The 25,301-nt window shown below is 42.7% G+C and overlaps 2 protein-coding genes across 3 annotated transcripts in view; one reads left to right on the plus strand and one right to left on the minus strand.

Annotated features, from left to right (window-relative positions):
- Positions 1-2,808, plus strand: part of LOC310774166 (putative cysteine--tRNA ligase, mitochondrial) — a 29,412-nt gene extending 26,604 nt beyond the window's left edge. Inside the window, 3 exon segments of the mRNA XM_083634247.1 lie at positions 102-200; positions 903-1,118; positions 2,511-2,808. Coding sequence (XP_083490373.1) covers positions 102-200; positions 903-1,118; positions 2,511-2,591 — 396 coding nt within the window. The 3' untranslated portion in view covers positions 2,592-2,808.
- A 754-nt stretch (positions 2,809-3,562) lies between these two features.
- Positions 3,563-22,240, minus strand: LOC310772602 (DDRGK domain-containing protein 1-like). 2 transcript variants are annotated; one of them, XM_083632441.1, is made up of 8 exons: positions 22,073-22,240; positions 16,599-16,754; positions 13,747-13,865; positions 8,500-8,601; positions 8,206-8,328; positions 6,703-6,741; positions 6,433-6,538; positions 3,563-4,967 (listed from the first exon to the last, which is right to left on the minus strand). In XM_083632441.1, the coding sequence occupies exons 1-8, from the start codon at positions 22,158-22,160 to the stop codon at positions 4,807-4,809; spliced, it is 894 nt and encodes a 297-aa protein (XP_083488567.1). In that variant the 5' UTR covers positions 22,161-22,240; the 3' UTR covers positions 3,563-4,806. The 2 variants fall into 2 exon arrangements, with proteins under 2 accessions (XP_083488567.1, XP_083488566.1); XM_083632440.1 differs by having other exon boundaries at positions 13,747-13,868.
- Between the last annotated feature and the right edge of the window lie 3,061 nt (positions 22,241-25,301).

Raw genomic sequence — 25,301 nt, forward strand, 5'->3', positions numbered from 1 at the left:
AGTCTGACAGACTGGTCTGTGTTGTGTTTCTCTAGTCTGACAGACTGGTCTGTGTTGTGTGTATCTAGTCTGACAGACTGGTCTGTGTTGTGTATATCTAGTCTGACAGACTGGCACGGAGCCCAGCGGTGTTCGGAGCGATCCTCTCCTATATCAGGGAAGTCTTGGACATGTTTGGGATCAATCTGCTGGACAAAAAGGTGCAGAGGTCATGCATGATCATTATATCCAAATTGTATAAATGAGTTGAGAAACTGTGTAGCTTTACTTTTTAACTGTGTAATTGTACAACAGAATGTATCAACGTCATCCACTTCTATGAAGAGTAATAGTACATTATTAATACAGTAGTACAATATATGATATCATTTGTCGCTGTAACATGCTGGAGATTTTGTGAGCTTGTCACATTGTACCTGTACATTTATTACATTCCATTTATTACAAGCTACTGGTCCCCGAGTCTAGAAGCCAATGGGGTTTTTTGTATGGAGATTTTGGTTAAATGCATGTGCAGGTCTGTGTTCGACAAAAGTTTATGAAACAGCAAACTTTATGTTCAGCAAGATCATCTTCACAAGTGAGGACCACTTTGATGACTTTTGAAGCGTTCTCTGAAAATCACGATAGATTAAAAAAAAAACATTGACACTTTGAAAATCATAAAAGTGGTCGTCATTTGTGAAGATTAACTTGCTGAACACAAAGTTAGCTGTTTCATAAACTTGTTAACCACAGACCTTATTTCAAGTATTTAACCAAAATCCCATAGACTTTTAGATGAAGGAACCCGAAGTGTTAGCAGCACCCAGGTCTTCCGGACTCATTCCTGTGGTACTCTATGGGAGAGGTCAGATTAGAAACTGCGATTCAACATGCTCCTTTCCTGCGTTGGTCCTCAGGAAGCCCAGGTGGAGGAGTGTTCTGGAAGTCTGGAGGGTGTCGTGGAGCAGCTGACTGCTTTCAGAAGCCAGGTTCGAGCGTTCGCCCTCGCCCGTCCGGACCACACAGACCCTGGAAGCGCCGCTAAACCCGGACTTTACCCAGAGAGGATCCCGCTCCTTAAAGCCTGTGACACCCTGCGGGATGATCTGGCACCTTTGGGTGTGCTGATAAAGGTGGGCATATAGATCTGCTGGGTATGAATAAGGCCAGGTCTAAATTAAAAACCAGGACCATTATGCAGGAGTGAGAATTCTACTGGAATGCTCATTAAAAAAGAAAAAAGAATCTGCATTGATTGAACTATACATTCCATGGTGAAATTTTGGAGAAATATTCAGGGGCCGGGCAGCTCTGCAAACAAAACTGGCGGGACCTCCACACGGAGGTCCCTCAGCAGTGGAAGTTAGTCTTCTTCGTGAAAACACTCACCTATCATTATTTCACATTGGGGCTGTGGTTCGCCTCCCACCATGTCCAAAGTCACGTAAGCTTTTTGTCATTTAAGCCTAGCCCAAACCATAACCAAGTTGTTTTTATTAGCATGCCGAAACACATCCAGGAAATGCGGTGCGGTTTTTAACCTGGAGACCCCACCGAGGTCTGAGAGCAACGACTCGCTGCTGCACATATAGACATGTAAAAGCAACTGCCAATTAGCCAAATCAATTAAGCAGGCACCGCAACAGAAGCCTGTTCAAATGAAGCCTGTTAAAATGTTGAAATCTAAACGGACAGTGTATCCACAACACTAAGAAGAAATGGTGAATCCACTTTAGGTTTCTCACTGCACAGTCAATTAACAGGCGTTCCCGATGCGCGAGAGTCCGTGGCTCTGACATCATGCTGGGAACACAGACACAGTTTTTGTACAATTTAGAGGCCATTGTTTATGTTGACCTGACGTCAGCAGATGGTGATGGCTTGTATGTGGGTTTTGGCAGGCGGCGGCTGTGTCACTCGGTCATCTCTTCCCGGTACTGCGTACAAACACGGAATCTTTTAGTGGTGCACCAGCCCGCTTATATAGCCCATCTGGTAGGGTTTCAGCAACAAAACATGCAATATTGATAATAATTGACGCAAGATGCAGCATTTTATAACTGAATTTTTGACACTTGGTGGTTGGCCAAGTCATAGTGTGAAGCCTCCTCTAATCTTCCCACTTTTCGGGTAGCTCAACTAGATCAACACTTGCCATTGGTGGCAAAGGTTGTGAGTTGGAGTCCCAGGGGGTGCAGAATAAACATGCTTATGCCTAGTCGAGGATTGTACTGTGTGGGTTAGAAAGACATTATTTGCCAAAGATAATATTTCAACTTTAATGATGATATTCTCAGTCCAGTAAGTTCTGCTGATGTCTTCTTCCTCTTGCTCCTCAAATGGGCCTGACTCACCACTGTGCAGCAGCTATGATTGTTTTTATTCTGCAGAAGGCCAATTAGTAAAACTTGTCTTTTACATATTTGGAATGTCGACTAAGTGGCTATGCACTCGTCCTTTGTTGCAATATTATAATAATTACAGTTTGCAATGGGGATTTTAATCGGAAGGTTTTGTGGTTTCAGGATAGAGGGACCAACTCTACATGGGAGATAACTCGGAGACAGCAGAACGTCCTGGATAAAGACCAAGAGGATTCCAGTTGAAACCACCCCTATACCTTTGGAATTGTGATGGTTTCTTTCCAGGCTTGGACTTACGTTAACAATTTAAAAAATAATTCATTTAACAAGTGGATTTTCCAAAACATGAAGAGACTATTTCATGGAATCTATGAAGACAAAAATGGACCAAATCATCTTGATTTCATGGCAGAAACTGGGTTAGATACATGTTCTGCTGCCTTATGGATTCAGTGTATCTGTCTATGACCTTATATTCCTTATTGTGAGGATGTCCAAATAAGAACATTTCTGAATAAAGGCACATTGGATAACTTAGAATAAGTTAGAATGATGTAAATCTTTTTTTTTATTGTCAAAGTAAATATGTCTGTGTTCCCCATTACGATAACTAAGAATATCCAGAAATGTATATTATTTTTAATCAGCAGTATTGTTTGTATTGTAAAGAAAAAACATTGCATGGATGCATAACTGGGACGTATCCTCAGTGATGTACCCTGGGGTCATAGGATGTTTCGGGTCTCGCAACATCATACACCCTCGCCCAGGTGACCCAGCCCCAAATTACGTCCCAGTAGCTACCCACGGTCAGCCCTCCAGGAAGGGTCGAAGGTGGTCACGCGGTCAGGGCCACTCAATCCGCTGTTCCGGAACTACGCTGCCGGAACCGGGGGAGGGCTCTGGTACGTAGAGGGGCCGGGGCTCCTCCCTCGTCTCACCAGGTCTATGACCTGTGCGCTGCACCAGACTCCCCCGCTCCAAACATCTCATTCCGACGTGATGGTACCATGCAGTACCAGTACTTGGTGGCACTGCAGTCTCCACTTGCGGCTTGAATGGCCCTCCTAAAAGGCCTCTCGTGGGTAACTATGCAAATCAAGATCCTGCACACACAATTTCTATTTCTATAACCTCCAATGAATAATGAAAGACAATCATTGCTTAACCTTTCAAACGGAACTTTATTAAATTATAATACAGTTTTGTATTCAACCAAGATCATCACTTAGTTCACTGCAGGACCTTGTGTGGCTGCACATACCTTAACCAAGCTGCCCAAGTGTGTGAGTGCCCGCCAATGTTAATTTGAGAAGCTTTAAATTGTGGTTACTCTTAGGAGTAATTCTGCATTTGTTTATGGTGGGAAGTCGGAATTGGGAAACGTGTCATCTGACCTACGTGCATTCGAGCTACAACATCTGAAAAACGTGGATGCTAATATACCAGTAATAAGTTAATAACATTAACGTTTAATTATTTGGGTTTCACCAACTACTGCGGTATGCTGATTGGTGTGAAAGCTTGAAAATAAAAAGTGTCAATGTGTTTTAAATGTCACACAAATGACACAATTGTATAAAATGTAAAAAAAAAAAAAAGGGGGGGGGGGGGGTCCAAAAATCATACAGAGTTTCCCACTAGGAACTCCGAGTTGAGTCGCCATTTATTGCTAGTAGGAAGTTTAAGTTCCGACCTGCGAGTTCTAATCGAACGCAGCATATTGATGTTTATTTTAGTCATTCTATTGACTTAAATACATTTAGTTATGCTTCGTTTAAGTGTGAGAATTTTAGTCTACTTTTTGTCAGATCATATATCATGACTGAAATAAGCCGAGTGTAAATGCACTCATGCCGTCTGTGAGGGCAAAAATATGACAAAGTGAATGGCCAAAAGAATTTTAGCTTGGTAAACTTTGTGTTGACCAAAATGCTACATCATCTTCGCATAGTCACTGTTGTCGAAGTTGATGCGTTTCACTTTTTGTGACTACGTCATGTCAAATATTTGTTGGCGTTTTATCATAATTCTTACAGTCCAAATGAATGCTGGTGGTCAGGAATACTGTAGATCAGGGGTTTTCAAAGTGGGAGGCGGGCCTCCCCAGGGGCGGCTCCAAACAGGTTCCAAGGGGGCTCAGTGAATAGAAGTGAAAAAAATAGGACTTGTTATTTGTTATCAAAAGGAGATCACATAGAATAGCCTAAATGTGTGTGATTTATTTGGTCAAATAAATACAAAAGTATTGGGGAATCTTACTGATTTCCCACTTTCCCAGAGTCAAACAAATAAATGCATTCAGAGAGAGATTTTGTACTGCTGTCATCTGAAGTACATGTAAGCCTAGTGTCTATGGAATCAAATAATCGTAATCCCATAGGCATCCAGGAATTGAGTGAAACTAAACTGAGGGGAGGCCCACAGTCTCAGACTTTGAAAGGCCCTGCTGCAGGGGTCAGGCAGCTTTGCGGCGCTCAGGCGTGAGGTTGATCAGAGAGTTGCTGGCCTGGGCCAGCTCTGTGATGGAGACTCTGCCCCTCCGTGTGATGAAGCGAGCCACCGAGTCCAGCTCCTCTGGAGTGATGGAGATGAACTTCCCTCTGTCGTCCAGCACTCCTGCAGAGAAGAGAGAAGGAGGACATGATAGGAGCTGAAGCTTTCTACAGGGTTTCCCGCGGCTCCTTAAAAAGTCTAAAATCCAATCATCTGAATTTTAGGCCTTAAAACGTCTTCACTTCCACTGCATTTATATAAAAATGTCTTAAAGGGGCAGCTCACCCTAAAATCCAAAATACATATTTTTCCTCTCACCTGTAGTGCTATTTATCCATCTTTGATTTGGCAATAGAAAAGTTAAATGTGGCTAATTGGGTGGGCGAGGCCGCGCAGCGGGTGAGCCTAGGAATTGAGCGCTTTCTAGTATATATATATATATATATATATACACATAATAATGGATGTAATGGCGCTGTCACATCAGTGGGTCAAATGGGGTTTCACACAGCCTACACACTCTATACCCAATGTATACTAAATTCCAATGAAATTTGAATTGAATTAATGGTATCTCCAGCTGGTTTATCCTGCCATCCACAGAGGTATGAATCGAGATCGAGATTTTATTACAATTAATCGTGCAGCTGTAAAACATAGTATTTTCTATTGTCTATATTGTATACTAAATGGGTAAGTTATTTAAAACACAGAAAGGTTAAATTAGCTAAAATAGGCCAAAACCGTGTTTTCAACCACGTTCTAAACCTGCTTAATCCTGTTACAAAGTCAGGCATTTTAGCATGGGGGTGAACAGGAGCATTGAAGCTTGGGACTAAAGCACCTGGGGTTTTTCATCTTTTAAAATAAAGATGTTTAAAAAACTATTGCTTGTTACATTTTCAGTGCTGTACCTTTTCTCTGGGTAAGAATTGAGCTTGAAATTAATGATACATTATATTATATGAGCTATGAACGTGAACACAACACCGTTTATATTATTGCATGTTTTTGTAGATTGTGTACATTGTGTAGAAGTATTATGCTTATTATTATTACTATGCTAAGGAAGGTAGGTGACCATAATTCATTTCAATGTCCGCTCTCAATGTCCGCTCTCGAAATCGCTGTCCGTTCTCAAGAGCTATTCAGTTGGTTCATGAAATCGCTGGGCTGCGTGCCCTCCAGTGCTGCTCCTGGCCAATCCCGGCGCCACAGGGCGTGGTTATTGCTTATCCTATGTGGGGTTAGAAATCACGCGGAAGGACTCCTTTTTGGATACGGCCTCTCAAGTGGCCATTCGAGGAACTACAGCTTTCAGTATCACTTCCGCGGCTTCCTCTTGTCAAACCCCGAGCTAGCCCACTGATTAGATAGGAAAGCGTTTAGGTGGTGAGCGAGAGTGGTGTGAAAACGATAAGCTAAACGCTGCTCTTGTTTCATGTATCTGGTTTGTATATCTGGTCTCATGGAGACTTTGCTTGAAATGCTCCTTTGTGAAGCCTATAATAAAAGAAGTAGACGGCAACAAAATATAAGATATCCGGTAAGACACTCTGACCTTTGAAACCTGCTGGTACACACTAACCTGTGAGGGAGCCATCGGCTAACAGGTCCTGCAGTCGTGTAATAGCATCCTGCGTTCGCATCCCAAAGTGTGAGGCCAGGTCTTCCAGCAGAACCACTTTGGAATCCTGCAGGACAAAAGTCACGTGCTGTTTCAGCTGTGAAGACAGGAAGCTACTACAAGCTTTTCTCAGAGCCCAGGAAGACTAGCTGTCGTCTTAGGCAGCAGCTAATGAGGATCCTTTTAAGAAACAATAAAACAAGCCGGAGTGCCTCCTCTCTCCACTCTTACCTCAATGTGCTGGATGAACTCTTGCAGGAGGTTGCGTGACTGGTGGCAAAGGAAACAAATAGTTATTAGCCCAAAATGATCATTTAGTGGGGCAGTTAAGCGTACTGTAACAATTGTGCATTTCTGCGGTAAAAGCATATCATTTGGTGCACTTATAGCCAAAGGCATTCCAAAAACAATTTGATATTGGGGGGCGTCATGAATTTGGGGAAACTAATTGACCATTTTTTGCGCCCACAGACGGAAGCCTATGGAAAGTTGAACTGCAATAAAGTTGTGTAGACCAGTCTGATATGGATGTTCTTGGGGTCAAATCATGAAAAAAGGCGAGACACGCACAATCCAAAACCTGTATAGGGCAGGTGCAGAGCTCGAGGCAGGAATAGGAACCAAGTCTGAGGAAGGGCAGGCTGCCCGAAACGTAACCCACCGGTGTCAAATAAAAACACCTAACTGGAGCCTTTGCAGTGTGCGAGCTTTATTTTTTCTACTTGGGGTCAAATCACACATTTCTTATTATGAGGAATTCAAATTTGGAACTTTAGAATTGCTCAGGTTAGCTAAAGGTTTAGCGTCACCAGCGAGGGCCCCCAACGTTGCGGTCGGGGTACGTTTCGAAATCTCTCCAGGCCTGAACATTTTTCTATGGGAAAAACTGACGTCAAATCATACATTTCTTATTATGAGGAATTCAAATGGAACTTTAGAATTGCTCGGAACCTCCCTTCTATCTCACAATTCAAGATTCAAAATAAGGACTGCCCAAACCTAACCTCTGGGAATTTTGAGATAGAAGGAAGCTTCTGAGCAAATTCTAAAGTTCCACATTTGAATTCTTCTTAATAAGAAATGTGTGATTTGACACCATCATCATCCAACATTGTTAACATTTGGTGTTTAGGTTTAGCATCTAACTAGTTGGGTTAGCTTGATTAATAGGATATGATATGTTTTGTTGTGACACTATTATGATGTACAGTAGCTGTGCTGCTGCTGCGGTTGCTAAAGGGGTCCCACAACTTCTTAACCCATTGATACCTGATGCAGCATTTGTGTGTATCCCTTTAAGACCGCGGTTCACGGTCTTAAAGGGATATGCACACAAATGAGGGATATGCTGCTGATGCAAATGCTGCATCAGGCATCAATGGGTTAAACATCCAATTCAAGGACCCAACATAGTTTGAGACAAGGATCAAGGTGAATTTACACTGAGAAATTGTATAATGAGAACTAGCAGCTTTACAGACGCTCACAGACAACAATTAAAGAGAGAGAAAGAGGCTTGAATGTGTGAACACTTCTCAACTGTTACACATCAAGTAAAAAACAACTTCCATTTCTATTTTGTGCACAAAACAAATTCAAGCACTTTCGATGACCCATGTCTATTTGAGTCTATTTTCAAGGCCCCGTGGGAACCGGAACCCGGAATGTGATATTAGTAATTAAAGTATTTAAAAGAGTGCTCAGTATAGTGACAGTGGAGGACTGATGAGTGACCTGGTCTTGGGTGAGCTGCTCCTCCTCTCCCTGCTCTTCTATGACAAAGGAAGCTTTGAGCCTCAGGTACTCCTCCTCCTCCCTTCTGTCCTGCTCCTCCTTGGCTTGGCGCTCCTCTTCCTCCTGAACAAACAACAGCAGAAAGGCTCTGACACAGGAAGGAGCAACAGCTTCTTTGTGGAAATCTAAAGCAAACGTTTCTCACAAATAGAGGGAAAAATACTCCACAACGAGATCACTTTGTTAGTGGCCATTCTGTGTGTGTGTGTGTGTCTGTGTGTGTGTGTGTTTCACCTGTTTCTGCTCCATAATGCGCTCCCTCTCGTCCTCCTGACGTCTCTCCTGGTCTCTGTGTTCCTGCATCCTCTTCCTCTCCTCCCTCTCCTCCAGCTCTGCCTGACCACACATCATCATCATAAGACAACACATTACAACACCACTGGACCTGACCACACATCATCATCATACCACACAACACATTACAACAACACTGGACCAACACATGGGACCCACTCCATGGCCAGAGCGGCTGCATCTCGCACGCCTGTGTGCGTCCACACAGACAGTGTTGAGGCTGCTGCTGTGGCGCTGCCTTCCAGGTTATTGTTTAATTGGATCCCCATTCGCTGTCACACAAGGTGGCAGCTGCTCTTCCTGGGGTCCACACAGTAAACCAAGCTGGGAGGCACACACGTTTTGCAGTCAAATCCACGGTAGAATCACGACAGAAAGGGGTTTCAGGTTCAATTGCTGCGGGAAACTCGCGATGTCTCGGGGCATGCGTTAGGGGTGGGCGATATGGCCCTAAAATAATATCGCGATATGTCAGGGGGTATTTTTGGGATCACGATATTCTTGGTCATATGACAAAATACTGAAAAATATGTTCTAATTATTCATTTCAAGAGCATACAATTGGAGCAAAATAAGTCTTGTTGTTTTACATGTCAGCATGTAAACGGTTTGCCTTCAAATATTACCTTACAAATATTTGTTGTACATGCTCTTTTGTAACCAAACCACTTTGGCAAGACTGAAGCCACTCCCCTTTTTGGAGTTAACTCCTCCCCCACAGAGCCGCTTTCAGCCATGTTTGTTGTTGCTGTGCGTACGTCGCACCGTTACGCAGCGTTAACGGTCAGGGTGGGAATTACACAGAGGCTATGGCCTCCGTTGCACCTCCCACTGGCCGTGATGCCCCGAGATCCCTAAGGCCACCTTGGCAGTGCCCTGCTACCAGCCTGCTACTGTCAGTTGTTTGGTCAGTCAGTTTAATGTTAGTCTCGGTTTCCAGACGTTTGGTGAGCGGCGCCAACAGCGCCACCTAACCACCAAATGTCTGGGAATTTACTGTTCCAAATCTGGTTCAGAGCCCGGCGAGAACGGCCGGCAGCAGACACGCCTACATTTATTATTAGAATTTTATTTGGTAGCGGCAATGCAATGTTTCATAGTTCCAATATAGAGCAAGACACTGATGTGCTGCAAAGAGAGTTTATACAGGTTGTTTATTTTACAATAATTTTTCCTACCCGGAAGTGGTCCGCTTGCTACTGTGAAGTCATCAGCAGGCTCTGTAACGTAGCCTCGGGAGTCGGGCTTATCGCTGGGGGAAAGACCTCTAGCCGCCGGGGCCGGACGAAACACGTCCTATTAACAGGTTATGTTTGTTTCTAAGTGATTAATATGTTTCTCCGCAAACGCGACAGCACCGGTTCTGCATGAGCGTCACTGCTCCCAGAAAGCAGGCCCGCCCACAACGCTCATGATTGGTTCTCCGATGCAAGGCTTCCAACAGCACCACCTAACGTTATGAAAATATTTAAATAGTAATATTCTCAGTCTTACAGTAGTGAAACGGATTAAGACTGAGAGCTGAGTCTAGTTTAATGTATCCTGCCCCAGGGTCGGACTGGGACAAAAAAACGGCCCTGGACTTTTCTACCCAGACCAGCCCAGCTCAACCAGCCCGCGGCGCGGATACTCTGCAACCCCCGCCCCATCGACGCACAAACACAAGAGCATGCCAAAATTCGGAGGGGGCAACAACAAAAACTAGAATGTCTACATTTCCTACGAAAATGTAATTGTGCTTGCTGTCCTCGCCATGCACCGCCTGCCTTGCAAGGTCCCTGCCCATGCAATTAGGGGGACTAAAGCCTAATTTATACTTATTAGTGTTAATTTCGTCCACGAAAACTATGAGGAAAAATGTTAGTCGACTACCTTTTTCCCCAAGACTAAGACTAGACTAAAATGTTCAGACTTTTAGTTTTATTGACTAAGACAAGACTAAAATACTCAAACTTTTAGTCGACTAAAACTTGACTAAACAAAAAGAGGACGGGGTTGAATAAATATGATAAAAACTAACAAGGACATTTGACACAGGACTAAGACTACGACAAAATTTAAAAATAGACGACAAAATTAACATTAATTATAGACTGTTTCCCCCCCTCAATGCAGCAGTTCAGGTTCCTGTGCTGCAGCATCATAGATGTAGCTGACATGTAGCTGTCTTAAAAACATTTACAGTAGTTACAGCAGAACCCGCCCAGTCTTAGCTAAGGGTCTTATCTATATGTGTATGAGGCATTGTGTTCCCAAAATGTACAGCTACTTGCTTGTCTACATTCTATCCAGAGAAGTCTGAGTGCTTTCCGCACAGCCAGGCTCCCTCCATTCTCCCCTCAGCTGCGGGCTGAGCAGGGACTGTAAATACGGTCCACTTGTCGTTGGTACCGCTGCATGCCGACACTGGCCCGGGTGGGCAGCATCACCATTACCTACTTTCCCTGGGAAAGAGTTGCCAACACTGCTTCGAATTACAATTACTAGTACAAGCGCATCAGCAGATTCAACAGTTTTCATTGACTAAAACTAGACTAAAATGTGAACAGTTTTCGTTGACTCAAACTAGACTTAAATACTTATGGTTTTATTTGACTAAGCTGAGACTAAAATGCTCAAACTTTTAGTCGACTAAAACTTGACTAAATAAAAACAGGATGAGGTTGACTAAATATGATACAGAGTAACAAGGACATTTAACACGGGACTAAGACTAAGACTAAATAAAAAAATAGCCGACAAAATTAACACTAGTCCAATCGTGACCCCTTTAAAGGACTATATGTATTTTTTTTCCCCGAATCCAATGTCGCCATCCGTGAGTCTGTACGAGTTACGGTTGCGGAGATACGTCCGCCCAGCCTGCAGGACTACAGGAGAGAGATAGAGGACAGTGGGGGGTTGGGGGTTTCAAGTCACTGACCAAACACTCTATTTCAGTGATTTCTGTCAGAATATAGAGCCATTTAACACTTATTTGAACACAAAAACATTGCTGAATGTAGCTTTAAGTAGTTATGGGTCGGCCTATGTGAGTAGATGCGGAACGTCCCAAGGAATCCAGGGAAAAAATAAGTTTGATTATAGACCCTACGGTTCAAAAGTTATGAACCAAACATAAAGAGGGCTGTTATAGCGCCACCATCTTGTCAATTGGTGCAATTCTTTCGTGGATAGTAAAATACCCCTCTGTGAACCTCCCTAACAAGTTTCGTAGCTGTACCTAGTATGGTTTCTGAGATAGTTAATTTAATGGCTTATTTGTGTCAACATCATTCTCTTTACCCAACATGCAACACTCCTGCTCAGAGTTGCTCTTAAGCTCTATTTATCTGGTCAAATCTCACCAGATTCCTGTTTCCAGTACACTTTTAGCATTTGGTTTTTAACAGAGAAGAGTTGGAGCTGCTGAAAACATACAGTATGCAAATTAGAGCAAGACCATGAGCGATAAACCCACTGTGATACAAGTATAGGTGTGTTTGTTGTCTGTACAATAGCGTGCGTGCAAGTGTCAAGTGTCATACAAGAAGGAAGGCTGTCCATAATGAGAATGAATCCGCACTTCCTGCCGCCCTTCAAAATAAAACAATTTAGAAGGGACAGGCACTGAATGCTGCTATAGCGCCCCCTAAAGGCTAAATGACAAAATACTTCTCCTATAGGCTCAGAGTACATCCGTCCACACCTGTACCAAGTTTGGTTGGCATCGGACGATCTTTGTGAAATAGGCCCCACCCACAGAAAGTTGGAAGTGGATTATATCGCAACGGTGCGTTTTTTTTTTAAACTTCCAAATCAGTGTTGTGCAGGACAGTCCCCACATGATGTGTGCGTTGGTTTGGTGAAGATTGGACAAAATGTCAAGGAGAAATGGCAAAAAAACGGTTTTGGACAAAATGCAAAATGGCGGAAAATCTAGTCAGACGGAAATGGGCGTGGCCTAGTTGAGTAGATGCGGGAGGACCCAAGGAATCCAGTGAAAAAATAATTTTGATGATAAACCCTACGGTTCAAAAGTTATGGACCAAAAGGTAAGGAGGGCTGTTATAGCGCCACCATATGGTCAATTGGTGCAATTTTTTCGGGGATAGTAAAAGACCCCTCAGTGCACCTCCCTACCAAGTTTCGTAGCTCTAGCTGTTATGGTTTCTGAATTACACCTAATTTACTGCAAGATTTTGCAAGATTTTTCCAAACCCCATGCAAGTCAATGGGGAAAAAAATGGCGCTTAATGGCGAATTGCGGCCAAACCGCTTTCACAAACCCTTAGCAAAGTCATAGCATACATGTCCTCAATGAGGCGGTCATTTTGAGGTCTGGCATGTCTATGTGGCGCAAAAATTGAGGGAGTTATTACGCGACAAACTTTTTGGCAGATATAAGAAAAATAATAATAAGTATGTGGGATTTCAAGATTGTGCCTTGCTTGTCAGCAAGCACAATAATTACGGTAACCTAAACTCGCAGCCGAAATTTTTAGCTGTTTTTATAAAATGTTGGTAGTTTGAAGCCAGATTTAAAGGAATATCTAAAAAAAAAAAAAAAAAAAACCCCGCTGGGGTTCACTGTCTAAAAAAAAAAAAAAACACCAGCCCACCGGGATTTGTCCCGGTGCTCCCGATGGCCAGGCTGACTATGGCCTGCCCTATGCAAGGATGTGTACGGTAATTGGCTCATTTTAACACACATTTCAGATAAATCGCTCTTCATGATGTCAATAGAGCAATGGCCTTTGTGCCCTGGCATGTGGCCTTGTGCCCTAAAAAAATTGCGACGCCGAAGGCCAAATGGCCTTGCCTCGAAAATGATGAAATTCCCACCCTGGTAACGGTGTGACATCATTACATCACTTTGGAATATTGCAAATATCACAATATAATTTTTTTTACGATATGAATATGAATTGTAACGATATATCGATAATGATACGGAACACCCCTAGCGCGAGTCTTCAGTCATTAATTGAACTCTGCTCTGTAGCATGTAAACGGGAATATGAATGGAACATTCCATAAGCAGCTAATGTAAAGACCTTCATCAAAATATTGTCTTATTTAGATTAGGGCCAATATTCAGATGATTGCAGTCCATGTAAAAAATAGTCATTGTCACAACGTTCAACAGTCTTAATAATGTGATGTGTTTCTTGGATGACTGTGTATGGTGTGTGAGTGACGGAGCACCTCTCTCTGGGCCTTCCTGGCCTGCTTCTCATCCAGCTTCCTCTGCTTCTTGGCTCCTACTTTGGCCGACTGGAGGTTCTGCTGCAGCTCCTCCGCCTCGTCCTCCTCCACAGGGTCCTCTTCTGGAAAACAACAACAAACTCCACATGATATGGTCGTATTGGATGGTCGGACAAAAACCACATCATTGGTCGTATGCGTTGGAGGACATGTAAGCTCTTAAGGCCCTCTCTCCAGTCTCTTTTTCTATGTGTGTAATGTTGGTGTTCCATGTCAAACACACATGAGCGCGCGCTGTATAAACGCACGTCATCATTTGCGCCAAAGAACTTAAAGTCCCTGGAAACCAGAAATATTTTTTTATTGTTTAGCATTTTGAGTTCATCACATCACAGGAACCTATGTTAATAAGCCACCAGACAAATTTGAACGATGATGAACGTCGCAAAGTATATAAATTTAGGTTTGACAGTCATGACAAAAGTCATGAGAATCAATTCGATTTTAGACCGTATTTTCTCCCGCGGACTGTGTGGGCATGTCCCGTCTGCAGCAGGTCTCCTCCGAGAGAGAGAGAGAGGGAAACGGAGAGAGAGGAGAGAGAGAGAGAAGGAAAGAGAGATGAAGTGTGTGTGTGTGTGTGTGTGTTTGCTCGTTGCTCGGCGCTGACAGAGAGGAAGAGATCTCTGCCGCTGCGAGTGCACATCGCTACTGTGTGTGTGTCAGTGTGTGTGTGTGTGCGCGCGTGCGTGCGTGTGATTCGATTAAATCTTATGACGTGATAAGATCATGCATTTTAGCACCACGCGCACCGCTCTCTTCAATGAGGAAGTGGAAATCCAGACCTTGTAGAAAAGTGGCGATTTTGGGGGTTAGGGTTGAAACTAATGTCAACTACTTTCTTTAGGGTCTACTCACATAAGACCCTAAATGTAATAGTTAGAAGGTTTTTGTGGATTTTGGTTTCCAGGGACTTTAACATTGATAAGAAGAACCGAAGGCTAAGCGTTTGTTCACATCATACGACACAAAGCCACGCCGAAGCTGAGTGTCACGCGGCTGAACCGGTCACACAAGAAGCACTCTCTTTTCCTCAGCGCCTCGCCCCCGCGCACAACTTGCATTGACTTCATGCCTGGCAGCTTCACGCTTGGAAAATAGAACAGAATCCTGAACGATCGCTTCAGTGTGGCTTGAGCGTGATACGCGTGCGACTGGTGTGAAAAGTCTCACCTGTTAAAGGTAGATTCAGCTATGTTTTTGTGTTAAAATAAGTGTTAAATGGCTCTATATTCTGACAGCAATCACTGAAATAGAGTGCTTGGTCAGTGACTTAAAACCACCAACCCCCCACTGTCCTCTATCTCTCTCCTGTAGTCCTAATAATAATAATAATAATTCATTTATTTTATAAAGCGCTTTTCAATGACCCAAAGACGCTGACACAGTAGGAGTACATAGAAAACAAGATCACAACAGAGGGGAGGGAGGGGGGAGGAGGGGAGGTAGGAAGAGGTGGTTAAGGGTAAGGGAGGTTGTAAGCTTGGGAGAATAGGTAGGTTTTGAGTCAGGATTTAAAAGTGGAGACTGAGTGAGGTTGAGTCCCTGATAGGCTGGGGGAGGGAATTCCAGAGTCGGGGGGTGCAGCTCTCGAGAATGCTCGATCTCCAAAGCTTTTCCGTTTGGATGGTGGAACAGTGAGGGGAACAGTAGATGGTTAGGGCGATGGGGGAGAAGGAGGTCAGTCAGATAAGGGGGGGGGGGCCAGGCTATGGAGGCCTTTGAAGGTGAGGAGGAGTAGTTTGAAGTGAATGGGTTCTTTGATGGGGAGCCAGTGGAGGGAATGGAGGACAGGAGTGATGTGGACACGGGACCGGGTGTTTGTGAGCAAATACACAAGTCCCGCAAGCAGGGCGGACGTATCTCCGCAACCGTAAGTCGGGTAGACTCAGCGATGGTGGCGTTAGATTCAGGGTGAAAAAATACATATAGTCTTCCTTCCTGGGCATCGCGATCTGACCTTCCGTTTCCCAGAAAATGTCAACTTTTGACATTGGATCATTTAAGGTCGGCGCCAATTTTTATCCACATAGCTCCATAGGTTCTGACAATGACCGATACAGTATATCTGAGATCAGGACAACTCTGACTACACACCCCCTCAAAACCAAGCATGTTTTACTGTCTCAATTTAGAGAATGTCAATGTTAAAAGTCTCACACATTTGTACGCTGGAATGACTATGTGTGAAACTTGGGGTGCTGTGTGAAAACACATTGCTCCATAATTCCTGACAATGGATATAGTTGTGTTGAGGATAACCCTAAGTAACCGAACCCACTACCCAAAGGTCAAATGTCTGATCATGTTTACTGCCATGCGTAGTCGCCCCCAAAGGGTGAGTACGTGATGACATCATTTTTGTTTTTGGGTGAACTATTCCATTAATATTAAAGGTATACTATGCAACTATTTCATTAAAAAAAACATAATTATACAAAATGTCCCCCTCAAAACGATCACTTCTAGCCCATATAATAGTGTAGCAGTGTGTTTATGTTGAGAGGCGCTGCGCCCTGTGTGTATTTTCGTGATGGGACATTGTTTTGCTGTGTTCTGTTTATGTGGTCGAGCGAGATTTATTTATTAATGCATTTTTCATGCATACAGTGTGAACATTTAATGTTTTTTGCACATTGCATGATAGTAGTATTAATGTATTTTCATGCATACAGTGTGAACATGTTTGTTTTTTTGCACATTGCATTGTAGTATTAATGTATTTTTCATGCATACAGTGTGAAAATGTGTTAGTAGTAAGTTTGGATGACCCGTCCGTCCCCAGTGTTCACCGTTGTCAGAAGGGTCGTCTCTGTGGGCTCGTCGGTTGGCGAGGCTGGCCAGGTTCCTCCTGCGGCGTGGCATGCCAGCTGCTCGCTCCTCCACCGCCTGCAGAGGGAGCCGTGCCGCCCGGGCCTCATGCTGTGGCAGCTCTGCATCAGCTGAGCCTGTACATCACAGAGGGGGCAGATATGGGAAAAGTACACACATTCTTTACCTAAATAGAAGTACAGTTACTTGTGTAAATAAAAACTCTGGTAAAAGTAGAAGTACTGATTCAACTGGTTTACTCAAGTCAAAGTAAAAAAAAAAACAGTACAGGCTCTGAAATGTAATAAAGCATAAAAGTAAAAAAGCATTACTGCATTACTTCTACTGTCTGTTTCTGTGCAAAGCTAACTGAACCTCACATTAATTATATTAATATAATTTGAAGACTATTAAACTTAAAAGATCTCCCCCCAAAAAAACATGTTTTTAAGATGTATAAAGACTCTACTATAATTTGTGTGATATGGTTTTTCCACAAAAATGGTGCCCATAAAGCTGGGAGAGCACGAGACGAGAGACAAGTAATGTTACGCTGTTTTTGTCTGCCGTGCATTCCAACTAAAGTAACTAGCCTGTTTTGAAAATGTAAGGAGTAGAAAGTACACGTGTTAAAAAGGAGGGCGTAAAAGTAACACGTTCTCAGAAAGTAAATACCCAGTAAAGTACAGATACCTGAAAATCCTACTTAAGTAGAGTAACTAAGTATTCGTACTTATTTACTTCCCATCTCTGCAGAGGAGCATATCATTTTAAACTCTGTGCATAATGTTATTATGGCACAGTTCAGATTTCTCTATGTATTTTGACCTTCATCTGTAATTTTGACAGCTTGACTAACTTAACACGTTCACTGCCATTGACGAGATATCTCGTCTTACAAAATCCAACGGTTGACTGCCAATGACGAGATATCTCGTCTTAACACATTCACTGCCAATGGCGAGTTGACTCGTCAAAAAAAATCCAACGGTTGACTGCCAACGACGAGTTGAGACGTCAAAAAAAAAAAAAAAAAATTTGACGGTGCTACGTGGATCAATGCCCCCCACGTCTCCTATAAAAATATTGGAGCTACCGAACGTGTACAACCCATTCCACCGACCCACTAAGTGGCGACAGTGCTCTCCATTCTAGAGGAAGGCAAGCAAAAAGCAGTGTGAGGAAGCCATTCTCATGAAAATGGATTGGCGAAAACGCTTTCGCGCTTGGGAGCTGGCGGTGGGGTTTTGCAAATTTGCATAATAGATTACGGGTGAAACACACTTTGAAACACGCAGCATAAATAAGACCAGAATCGCAAAAGCTTCATCAAAGCTCTCAGAACCCCGCCACGGGGTTCTGAGAGCTTTGATGAAGCTGCTGTGCCGCCAGCAGACAGGCACAGCAGCAGCAAAGCAGTGAGCCTGGTGACGCGAGGTTACAGCAGCAACAGAAACGAGCTTGTGACACGCCCGCTGCAGCCAAGAAGAACACACACGGAGGGAGGAGTTTGAAGGAGAGGGGTGTTTCCTGCTGTTATGGAGGAAATTACTGTTCAAAACTATTGTTTAGATGTCTGACGTCTTACTGATGCCAAAAATGAATGGTTAAAGTGACTGTTCTATCGAATTTCACAAAAAGCAGTTTATCTCTGAATAAATTTTCAGACGCTGAAACCATGCTGTATTCAACTGCTAATGCTTACATAACTACTAACTCTACAAACTAACTCTTTTAGACAGAGAAAGCACACATTCTATTAGTTCTTTTGAGATATTGTGTGTTCACAAAATCCTAACAGAAAAGAATCCTCGGCTCTTGAAAGATGAGCCAGAATCCTCAAAAAAACCCTCTGGCAGAAGCTAACTACAGTATTGAAAAACGGCTGGCAGTGAATGTGTTAAAAAAAAAAAAAAAAAAATTGACGGTGGGACGTGGATCAACGCCCCCCACGTCTCCTATAAAAAATATTGGAGCCACCGAACGTGTACAACCCATTCCACCGACCCACTAAGTGGCGACAGTGCTCTCCAGACTAGAAAAAGCCAGCCAAAACTGCAGGGGAACGCGCGAGGAAACCATTCTCTCATACTGTAAAATGGATTGGCGAAAACGCTTTCGCTTTCGCGCATTATCGCGCTGGGAGCTGGCGGTGGGGGATTGCAAATTTGCATAATAGATTATGGGTGAAACACACTTTGAAACACCAGCAGAAATTGCAGAATCGCACGCAGCTTCATTCCAGCTGAGCTCAACCGAAAACCCAGAAACGAACGAGCCTCATTCTCATACTGTAGGCGAAAACGCTTTCATGCTGGTGCACACGGGCGCACAACGGTGGGGGGTTCCAAAAATAGACTGGGTGGAAAACACACTTTGAAACACGCAGCATAAAGCCTAGAATCGCACAAAGCTTCATCAAAGCTCTCAAACCCAAGAAACGAGTGAGCCCCATCCACACTCGCCGACGAGGGGGCCGCCAGGGAGGGAGGCTGCTCACTGCTCAGACAGGCAGTAGAAACTCGCTTGTGACAAACGCTGCTGAAAGCCACCAGACACGCCCACGGAGGGAGGAGTTTGAAGGAGAGGGCGTTCAGAACTATATTGTTTAGATGTCTGATCTCTCACTGATGCCAAAAATAAATGGTTAAAGTGACTGTTCTGTCTGTTTGATTGAATTTCACAAAACTGCGATTATCTCAGCTTTCAGTCTCAGACGCTGAAACCATGCTGTACTCAACGGCTAATATCTACATAACTACTAACTCTACAAACTACCGTAACTCTTTTAGACAGAGAAAGCACACATTCTATTAGTACTTTTGTGAACTTTGTGTTCACAAAGTCCAAGCAGAAAATAATCCTCGGCTCTTGTAAAATGAGCCAGAATCCTCAAAAAAAACCTCTGGCAGAAGCTACCTACAGTAAAAAAAAACTAGAACGACCGCAACGCGGACTTATGCCTCCGCCATTAGTTCATTCTTGAGTCCAAGTGGATGTTGGAGCCAAATTGGAAGAAATTGCATCAAGGCGTTTCTTTGCAGAATTGGATATTTGAGCCAAATGTGAAGAAATTTAGTCAAGGTGTTACTGAGATATGGCGTTACCGAGCTTGAAAATGGCATTTGTTAGGTCATTGTGACCTTGACCTTTGACCAAAATGGAATCAGTTCATCCTTGAGCCTAAGTGAATGTTTAAGGCGAATCTGATGAAATTCCGTCCAGGCGTTCCTCAGATATCGCGTTAACAAGCTTGAAAATTGCGTTTGAGAGGTCACAGTGACCTTGACCTTTGACCTTTGACCACCAAAATCTAATCAGATCATCCTTGAGCCTAATTGAATGTTTAAGGTGAATGTGATGAAATTCCGTCCAGGCGTTCCTCAGATATCGCGTTAACAAGCTTGAAAATGGCGTTGGAGAGGTCACAGTGACCTTGACCTTTGACCACCAAAATCTAATCAGATCATCCTTGAGCCTAAGTGAATGTTTAAGGCGAATCTGATGAAATTCCGTCCAGGCGTTCCTCAGATATCGCGTGAACAAGCTTGAAAATGGTGTTCGAGAGGTCACAGTGACCTTGACCTTTGACCTTTGACCACCAAAATCTAATCAGATCATCCTTGAGTCTAAGTGAATGTTTAAGGCGAATCTGATGAAATTCCGTCCAGGCGTTCCTCAGATATCGCGTTAACAAGCTTGAAAATGGCGTTCGAGAGGTCACAGTGACCTTGACCTTTGACCTTTGACCACCAAAATGTAATCAGATCATCCTTGAGCCTAAGTGAATGTTTAAGGCGAATCTGATGAAATTCCGTCCAGGCGTTCCTCAGATATCGCGTTAACAAGCTTGAAAATGGCGTTCGAGAGGTCACAGTGACCTTGACCTTTGACCACCAAAATCTAATCAGATCATCCTTGAGCCTAAGTGAATGTTTAAGGCGAATCTGATGAAATTGCGTCCAGGCGTTCCTCAGATATCGCGTTAACAAGCTTGAAAATGGTGTTCGAGAGGTCACAGTGACCTTGACCTTTGACCTTTGACCACCAAAATCTAATCAGATCATCCTTGAGTCTAAGTGAATGTTTAAGGCGAATCTGATGAAATTCCGTCCAGGCGTTCCTCAGATATCGCGTTAACAAGCTTGAAAATGGCGTTCGAGAGGTCACAGTGACCTTGACCTTTGACCTTTGACCACCAAAATGTAATCAGATCATCCTTGAGCCTAAGTGAATGTTTAAGGCGAATCTGATGAAATTCCGTCCAGGCGTTCCTCAGATATCGCGTTAACAAGCTTGAAAATGGCGTTCGAGAGGTCACAGTGACCTTGACCTTTGACCTTTGACCACCAAAATCTAATCAGATCATCCTTGAGCCTAAGTGAATGTTTAAGGCGAATCTGATGAAATTCCGTCAAGTCGTTCCTCAGATATCGCATTAACAAGCTTGAAAATGGCGTTCGAGAGGTCACAGTGACCTTGACCTTTGACCTTTGACCACCAAAATCTAATCAGATCATCCTTGAGCCTAAGTGAATGTTTAAGGCGAATCTGATGAAATTCCGTCAAGGCGTTCCTCAGATATCGCGTTAACAAACATCCGTACGTACGTACGTACGGACGGACAACCCGGATCCATAATGCCTTCGGCCTGGCTTCGCCGGCGGAGGCATAAAAAAGGCTGGCAGTGAATGTGTTAATGCATATTTATAGAAGTTTATTCAGCAGTCACATTTTCAATTAAAAAAATCCATACTTTTTTCCAGACCTTGATTTGTTTTGAAGGATTACAGAAAGACATTCTTGCCCCCATGCTAACTAGCTAGTACATATCACTGACACTGAATAGATGAAGACTGTTCTTCACTGCCACAAATTTCTGAATATGTGAGGTGATTGGAGGGTTCCTACAACGTGAAATCCCAGACCCATATGTTCTTGACTGGATGTGATTTCAGTGGGTGAGTATTTGATATAATGCATGTTGACACCATGTGTCTGGATAATATAATAAGCGCATAAACAGGCTGTACATCCAATATATCATATATATTCTATATTATAATCTATCTGAACATTATGCATTATTCCAATCAACAACTGTGGACTCCACATTTCTTTCCTGCTATGCAACAGGTTGAGTACTCTGCAGGAAAACACCCAGACAGCGAGAAGGCTCCAACATGCTGCCAGCGTTCATTCAGTATTATAAACTATGATTTAATAGAAGGGAAACAATTGAGGAATATTTTTGAGAGAACTGCACAGACAAAGATGGCCCGAAAGAGGAGAGTTTGTTGTTATGACAGTTGTAAAACGACTAGCCGCAAAACGCGACTATTTCACTCGAGTACCTCTCCCATCAGAGGTACTCGAGTGAAATAGTCGCGTTTTGCGGCTATAAAACGACCAGCTGGTGAATAAGGCTAAAGGCTACAGGGTAACGTTAGCTCACCTTGATCTGTTTGACTCCGTACCTTCACCGCAAACACAATCAGCACAATGAGAACTGCAGCGGCTATTAAATATAGCGCAACATCCATGCTTATTCTAAAGACGTGACGAATATTACATCTCAGGTTCGCTAGCTCGCTAGGTAGCTAGAGACACGTCTGATAAACACCACGACTTCCGTTCCTCTATTCTTCTCTGCGTTTTTTTTTTTTGCGGATTGCAATACCAACTTTAGGTGCATAGCGCCACCTACCGTACCGGAGTATGTATAACAGTATCAACATTAGTCTAGGACAGTGGTTCTCATGGCTTCAGTTCAGTAGTACCCTGATAGCTTTCAAATGTGACATGGTAGTCAGAGAGTTGCTTAACCTATAGGGGGGAAATGGATGTGAATATCTTACATCAGCAAGCTTCCAGCAACGGAGGGTCTGATCACAAGTCAAATTTCTGGGTCCCGCCGCCAAGATCCAATATTGTCTCTCTCTGCCACATACTAAGTTGGCAATACAATACATTTTATTGTATTGCCAAGTATGTGGAAGAAAAAGTTGATCATGTTTTATTGAATAAATGATCAACTTGTTCTTACATCTCCCATTATTATGCTTTCCAATCGAAAAGAGGGAACTGTTGAAAGCAGTATGGCCATTCCTTCATCTTGTTATAACTCTTTCCTCTTTCGTCCTCCAGACCCTGCACTCCCAACTAATGGTTTATTTTTAAAAATATATCTTCCTTTACTTATTTTGTTCCATTCATTCTGCCACCTCTTTTTGATTTGTCCCTTAATCACCACTTTCGCTTCTGATTTACTTATGACTATACTTCCACTCTTCAAAGCCCACACAAAACAAATTGTCTCATTTGGCGAATTCTAAATAATGATTGCAACATTTCAAACAATGAATCCTCGACGTGCCTACACCTAGAGGGGCAACATTTTAAGCTCACATTTTAAGTTCATTAATGCTGCACAAGAGTTTTCTGGTGGATTGCACTCCAACTTTTAAAGTGCATACCACCACCTACTGTATCGGAGTATGTGCATTAAGGCAGAGGCTATTTGCAACCAAGTGTAAATAGCCCATGTAACTATATTCACACCCGGGTGTAAATAACCCTGGTGACTATTTGTACCCGGGTGTAATAGCTCATGGGGCTATTTACACCCCAATTCAGAAAATGATTAGAATGTATTTTATATTTAATTTTAAATAGACCTAAATGTTTCTAGAGCACAGGGCCTAAAATTTAGTTTGCAAAAATATGCTTCATGAAGGAATTCCATTACTCTAGGACAGAACTCCAAGTTTCATTATGCTATTTAAATTGTATTGCCTGCACAAACGTTTCTGGTCAGATGCCCTTCTTCAGTGTTCTTAGTGGCAAACCATCTGAGTCAGTCACAGGTGACGCTTATCAGTATTCAGGCTGACAGAGCAGCTCACAAACAAATGTACAACATCATCAACAACAACACTCCAACAATATATTTTACACTGCAAATTAACTTATTTTCTTCTTCTTCTTCCACTTCCTTAATATATATACATAATCACATTATTTTACACAATTTTATTTTATCCAGGACTAAGCCCAGAAAACAGGTAGGCTATAGTATAGGACATATAGGGACAAATTTAATCCAGAACAATCTCAAGAAAGACAAAAAGCAAGATAATAACTCCTCATTGAGTCCCTTTGGCTCCATTGTAAGGAAATGGATCCAGAAACATTTTGTAGAATATCCCAGCAAACATTTTCCCGTAGAACGACCGTCTTCTGCACGTCAAACCAAAATACGTATATATAAGTATATGTCTGAAATGGAAATTCCAGCGACATCATCCTGTCCCTCCCCACAACGTCGAAATATGCCGCTCCCACAACAGGTAGCCTATATTCAGCTATGTGCACAGTGTGCATTCAGCAGTCTTACATATCGCCTACGGTATGTCCAGATTTAAAAAAAAAAATGCTACATAAAACAAAAGTATGACCACATGCGGGATTTGAACCCTGAACACCCATGTGACAGCATGATTAATGTTTGAATGAAATAAATTACATTTTGTTCTTTAAATTGTCCCAACTCCAGATAAATTCAACAGTGTATTTCAACGATTTGATGGCGCAGTGGTAAAGTAAACCCTAACGCTAACCAAACTGTTGTTTGCCTAAACCTAATTATTATTATGCATTACAGTGCTTTTCTAAGAACCCAAAGACGCTTCACACATGGGGTAAAAACATTTAATAGGTACATTTATAATCATAAGAATACAAAAATAGTATAAAAGTAGGCCTATACAGTAGCCTAACTTGTAGATATGCATAAACTCTTACAATCACAGTTTGTGCTTGGAACATCAAACTTCATTCAACTACATCACCTGTATGTATTAATGAAATGCTATCAAAATAATCTGTACAGCATGTTGAATTTTGAATTTTCTTTATTTTTAATACAGGGACAGTGTACAAGAACATTAACCCTATAAAATAGAGAGAGATGCATCGTACCAGGTTATAGCAGAAATGCTATTTTCCACCCGTAGTCCCTGGGCAGGTAAAATACAAGCTTAAAACAGTAGGAAAAATAGAATCTAAAACATAGTAGGAAAAAGGTTAAAAAATAAGGAAATTACACGTTAAGAGATACAAAACACTAGTAAACAGAAAATCCAATCATCCCTGCATCCCCATACTCACAAACCTTTAGAATACCCCCCCCCCCACACACACACAGACAATAGCTCTATTTTACAGGTGTGTGCAACTTTGCTGTGCAAATAACCACTGTTTTGTTTGGCGGGAGAAACTTTGAAAGTTTGTTGTTGTTGTGAGTTCTGTTGGAAGGCTGTTCCATTGTTTTATTGCCGTGAAGGTGAAGGATGATTGTCCAAAAGAAGTCTTACGTTGTGGGATTCTGCACTCCCCCCGAGTTGTTGACCTCGTGGCTCGAGACATTATTTCAGAGCTGAGTGAAATAAGGTTCCTCAAGGGGGGAGGAGCAGCGTTATGGATGATCTTGAAAATTAAGCAGATGTTTGAGTGCATGATCAGATGTCCAAAATTCAGCATATTATATTTATTGAGTATATTACAATGATGATAGCGACGTGTTTTCTTATCGTGGATTTTGAGGGCGTTTTTATACAAAGACTCAAGTGGTCTTAATGCTGATTTTCCTCCCTGAGACCAACTTGTCATACAGTATGAAAAGT

Source organism: Poromitra crassiceps (assembly GCF_964638095.1).
Source record: "Poromitra crassiceps genome assembly, chromosome: 3".
Taxonomy (NCBI): domain Eukaryota; kingdom Metazoa; phylum Chordata; class Actinopteri; order Beryciformes; family Melamphaidae; genus Poromitra; species Poromitra crassiceps.

What these genes read in the sequence shown, in the direction of transcription:
- LOC310772602 (XM_083632440.1), bottom strand. Translation starts at nt 22,160, where the DNA reads ATGGATGTTGCGCTATATTTAATAGCCGCTGCAGTTCTCATTGTGCTG. An exon ending in AGACGACCCTTCTGACAACG is followed by an intron (nt 13,869 to 16,598) that starts GTGAACACTGGG and finishes GTTGTTTTCCAG; the next exon opens with AAGAGGACCCTGTGGAGGAG. An exon ending in CCAGGAAGGCCCAGAGAGAG is followed by an intron (nt 8,602 to 13,746) that starts GTGCTCCGTCAC and finishes ATGTGTGGTCAG; the next exon opens with GCAGAGCTGGAGGAGAGGGA.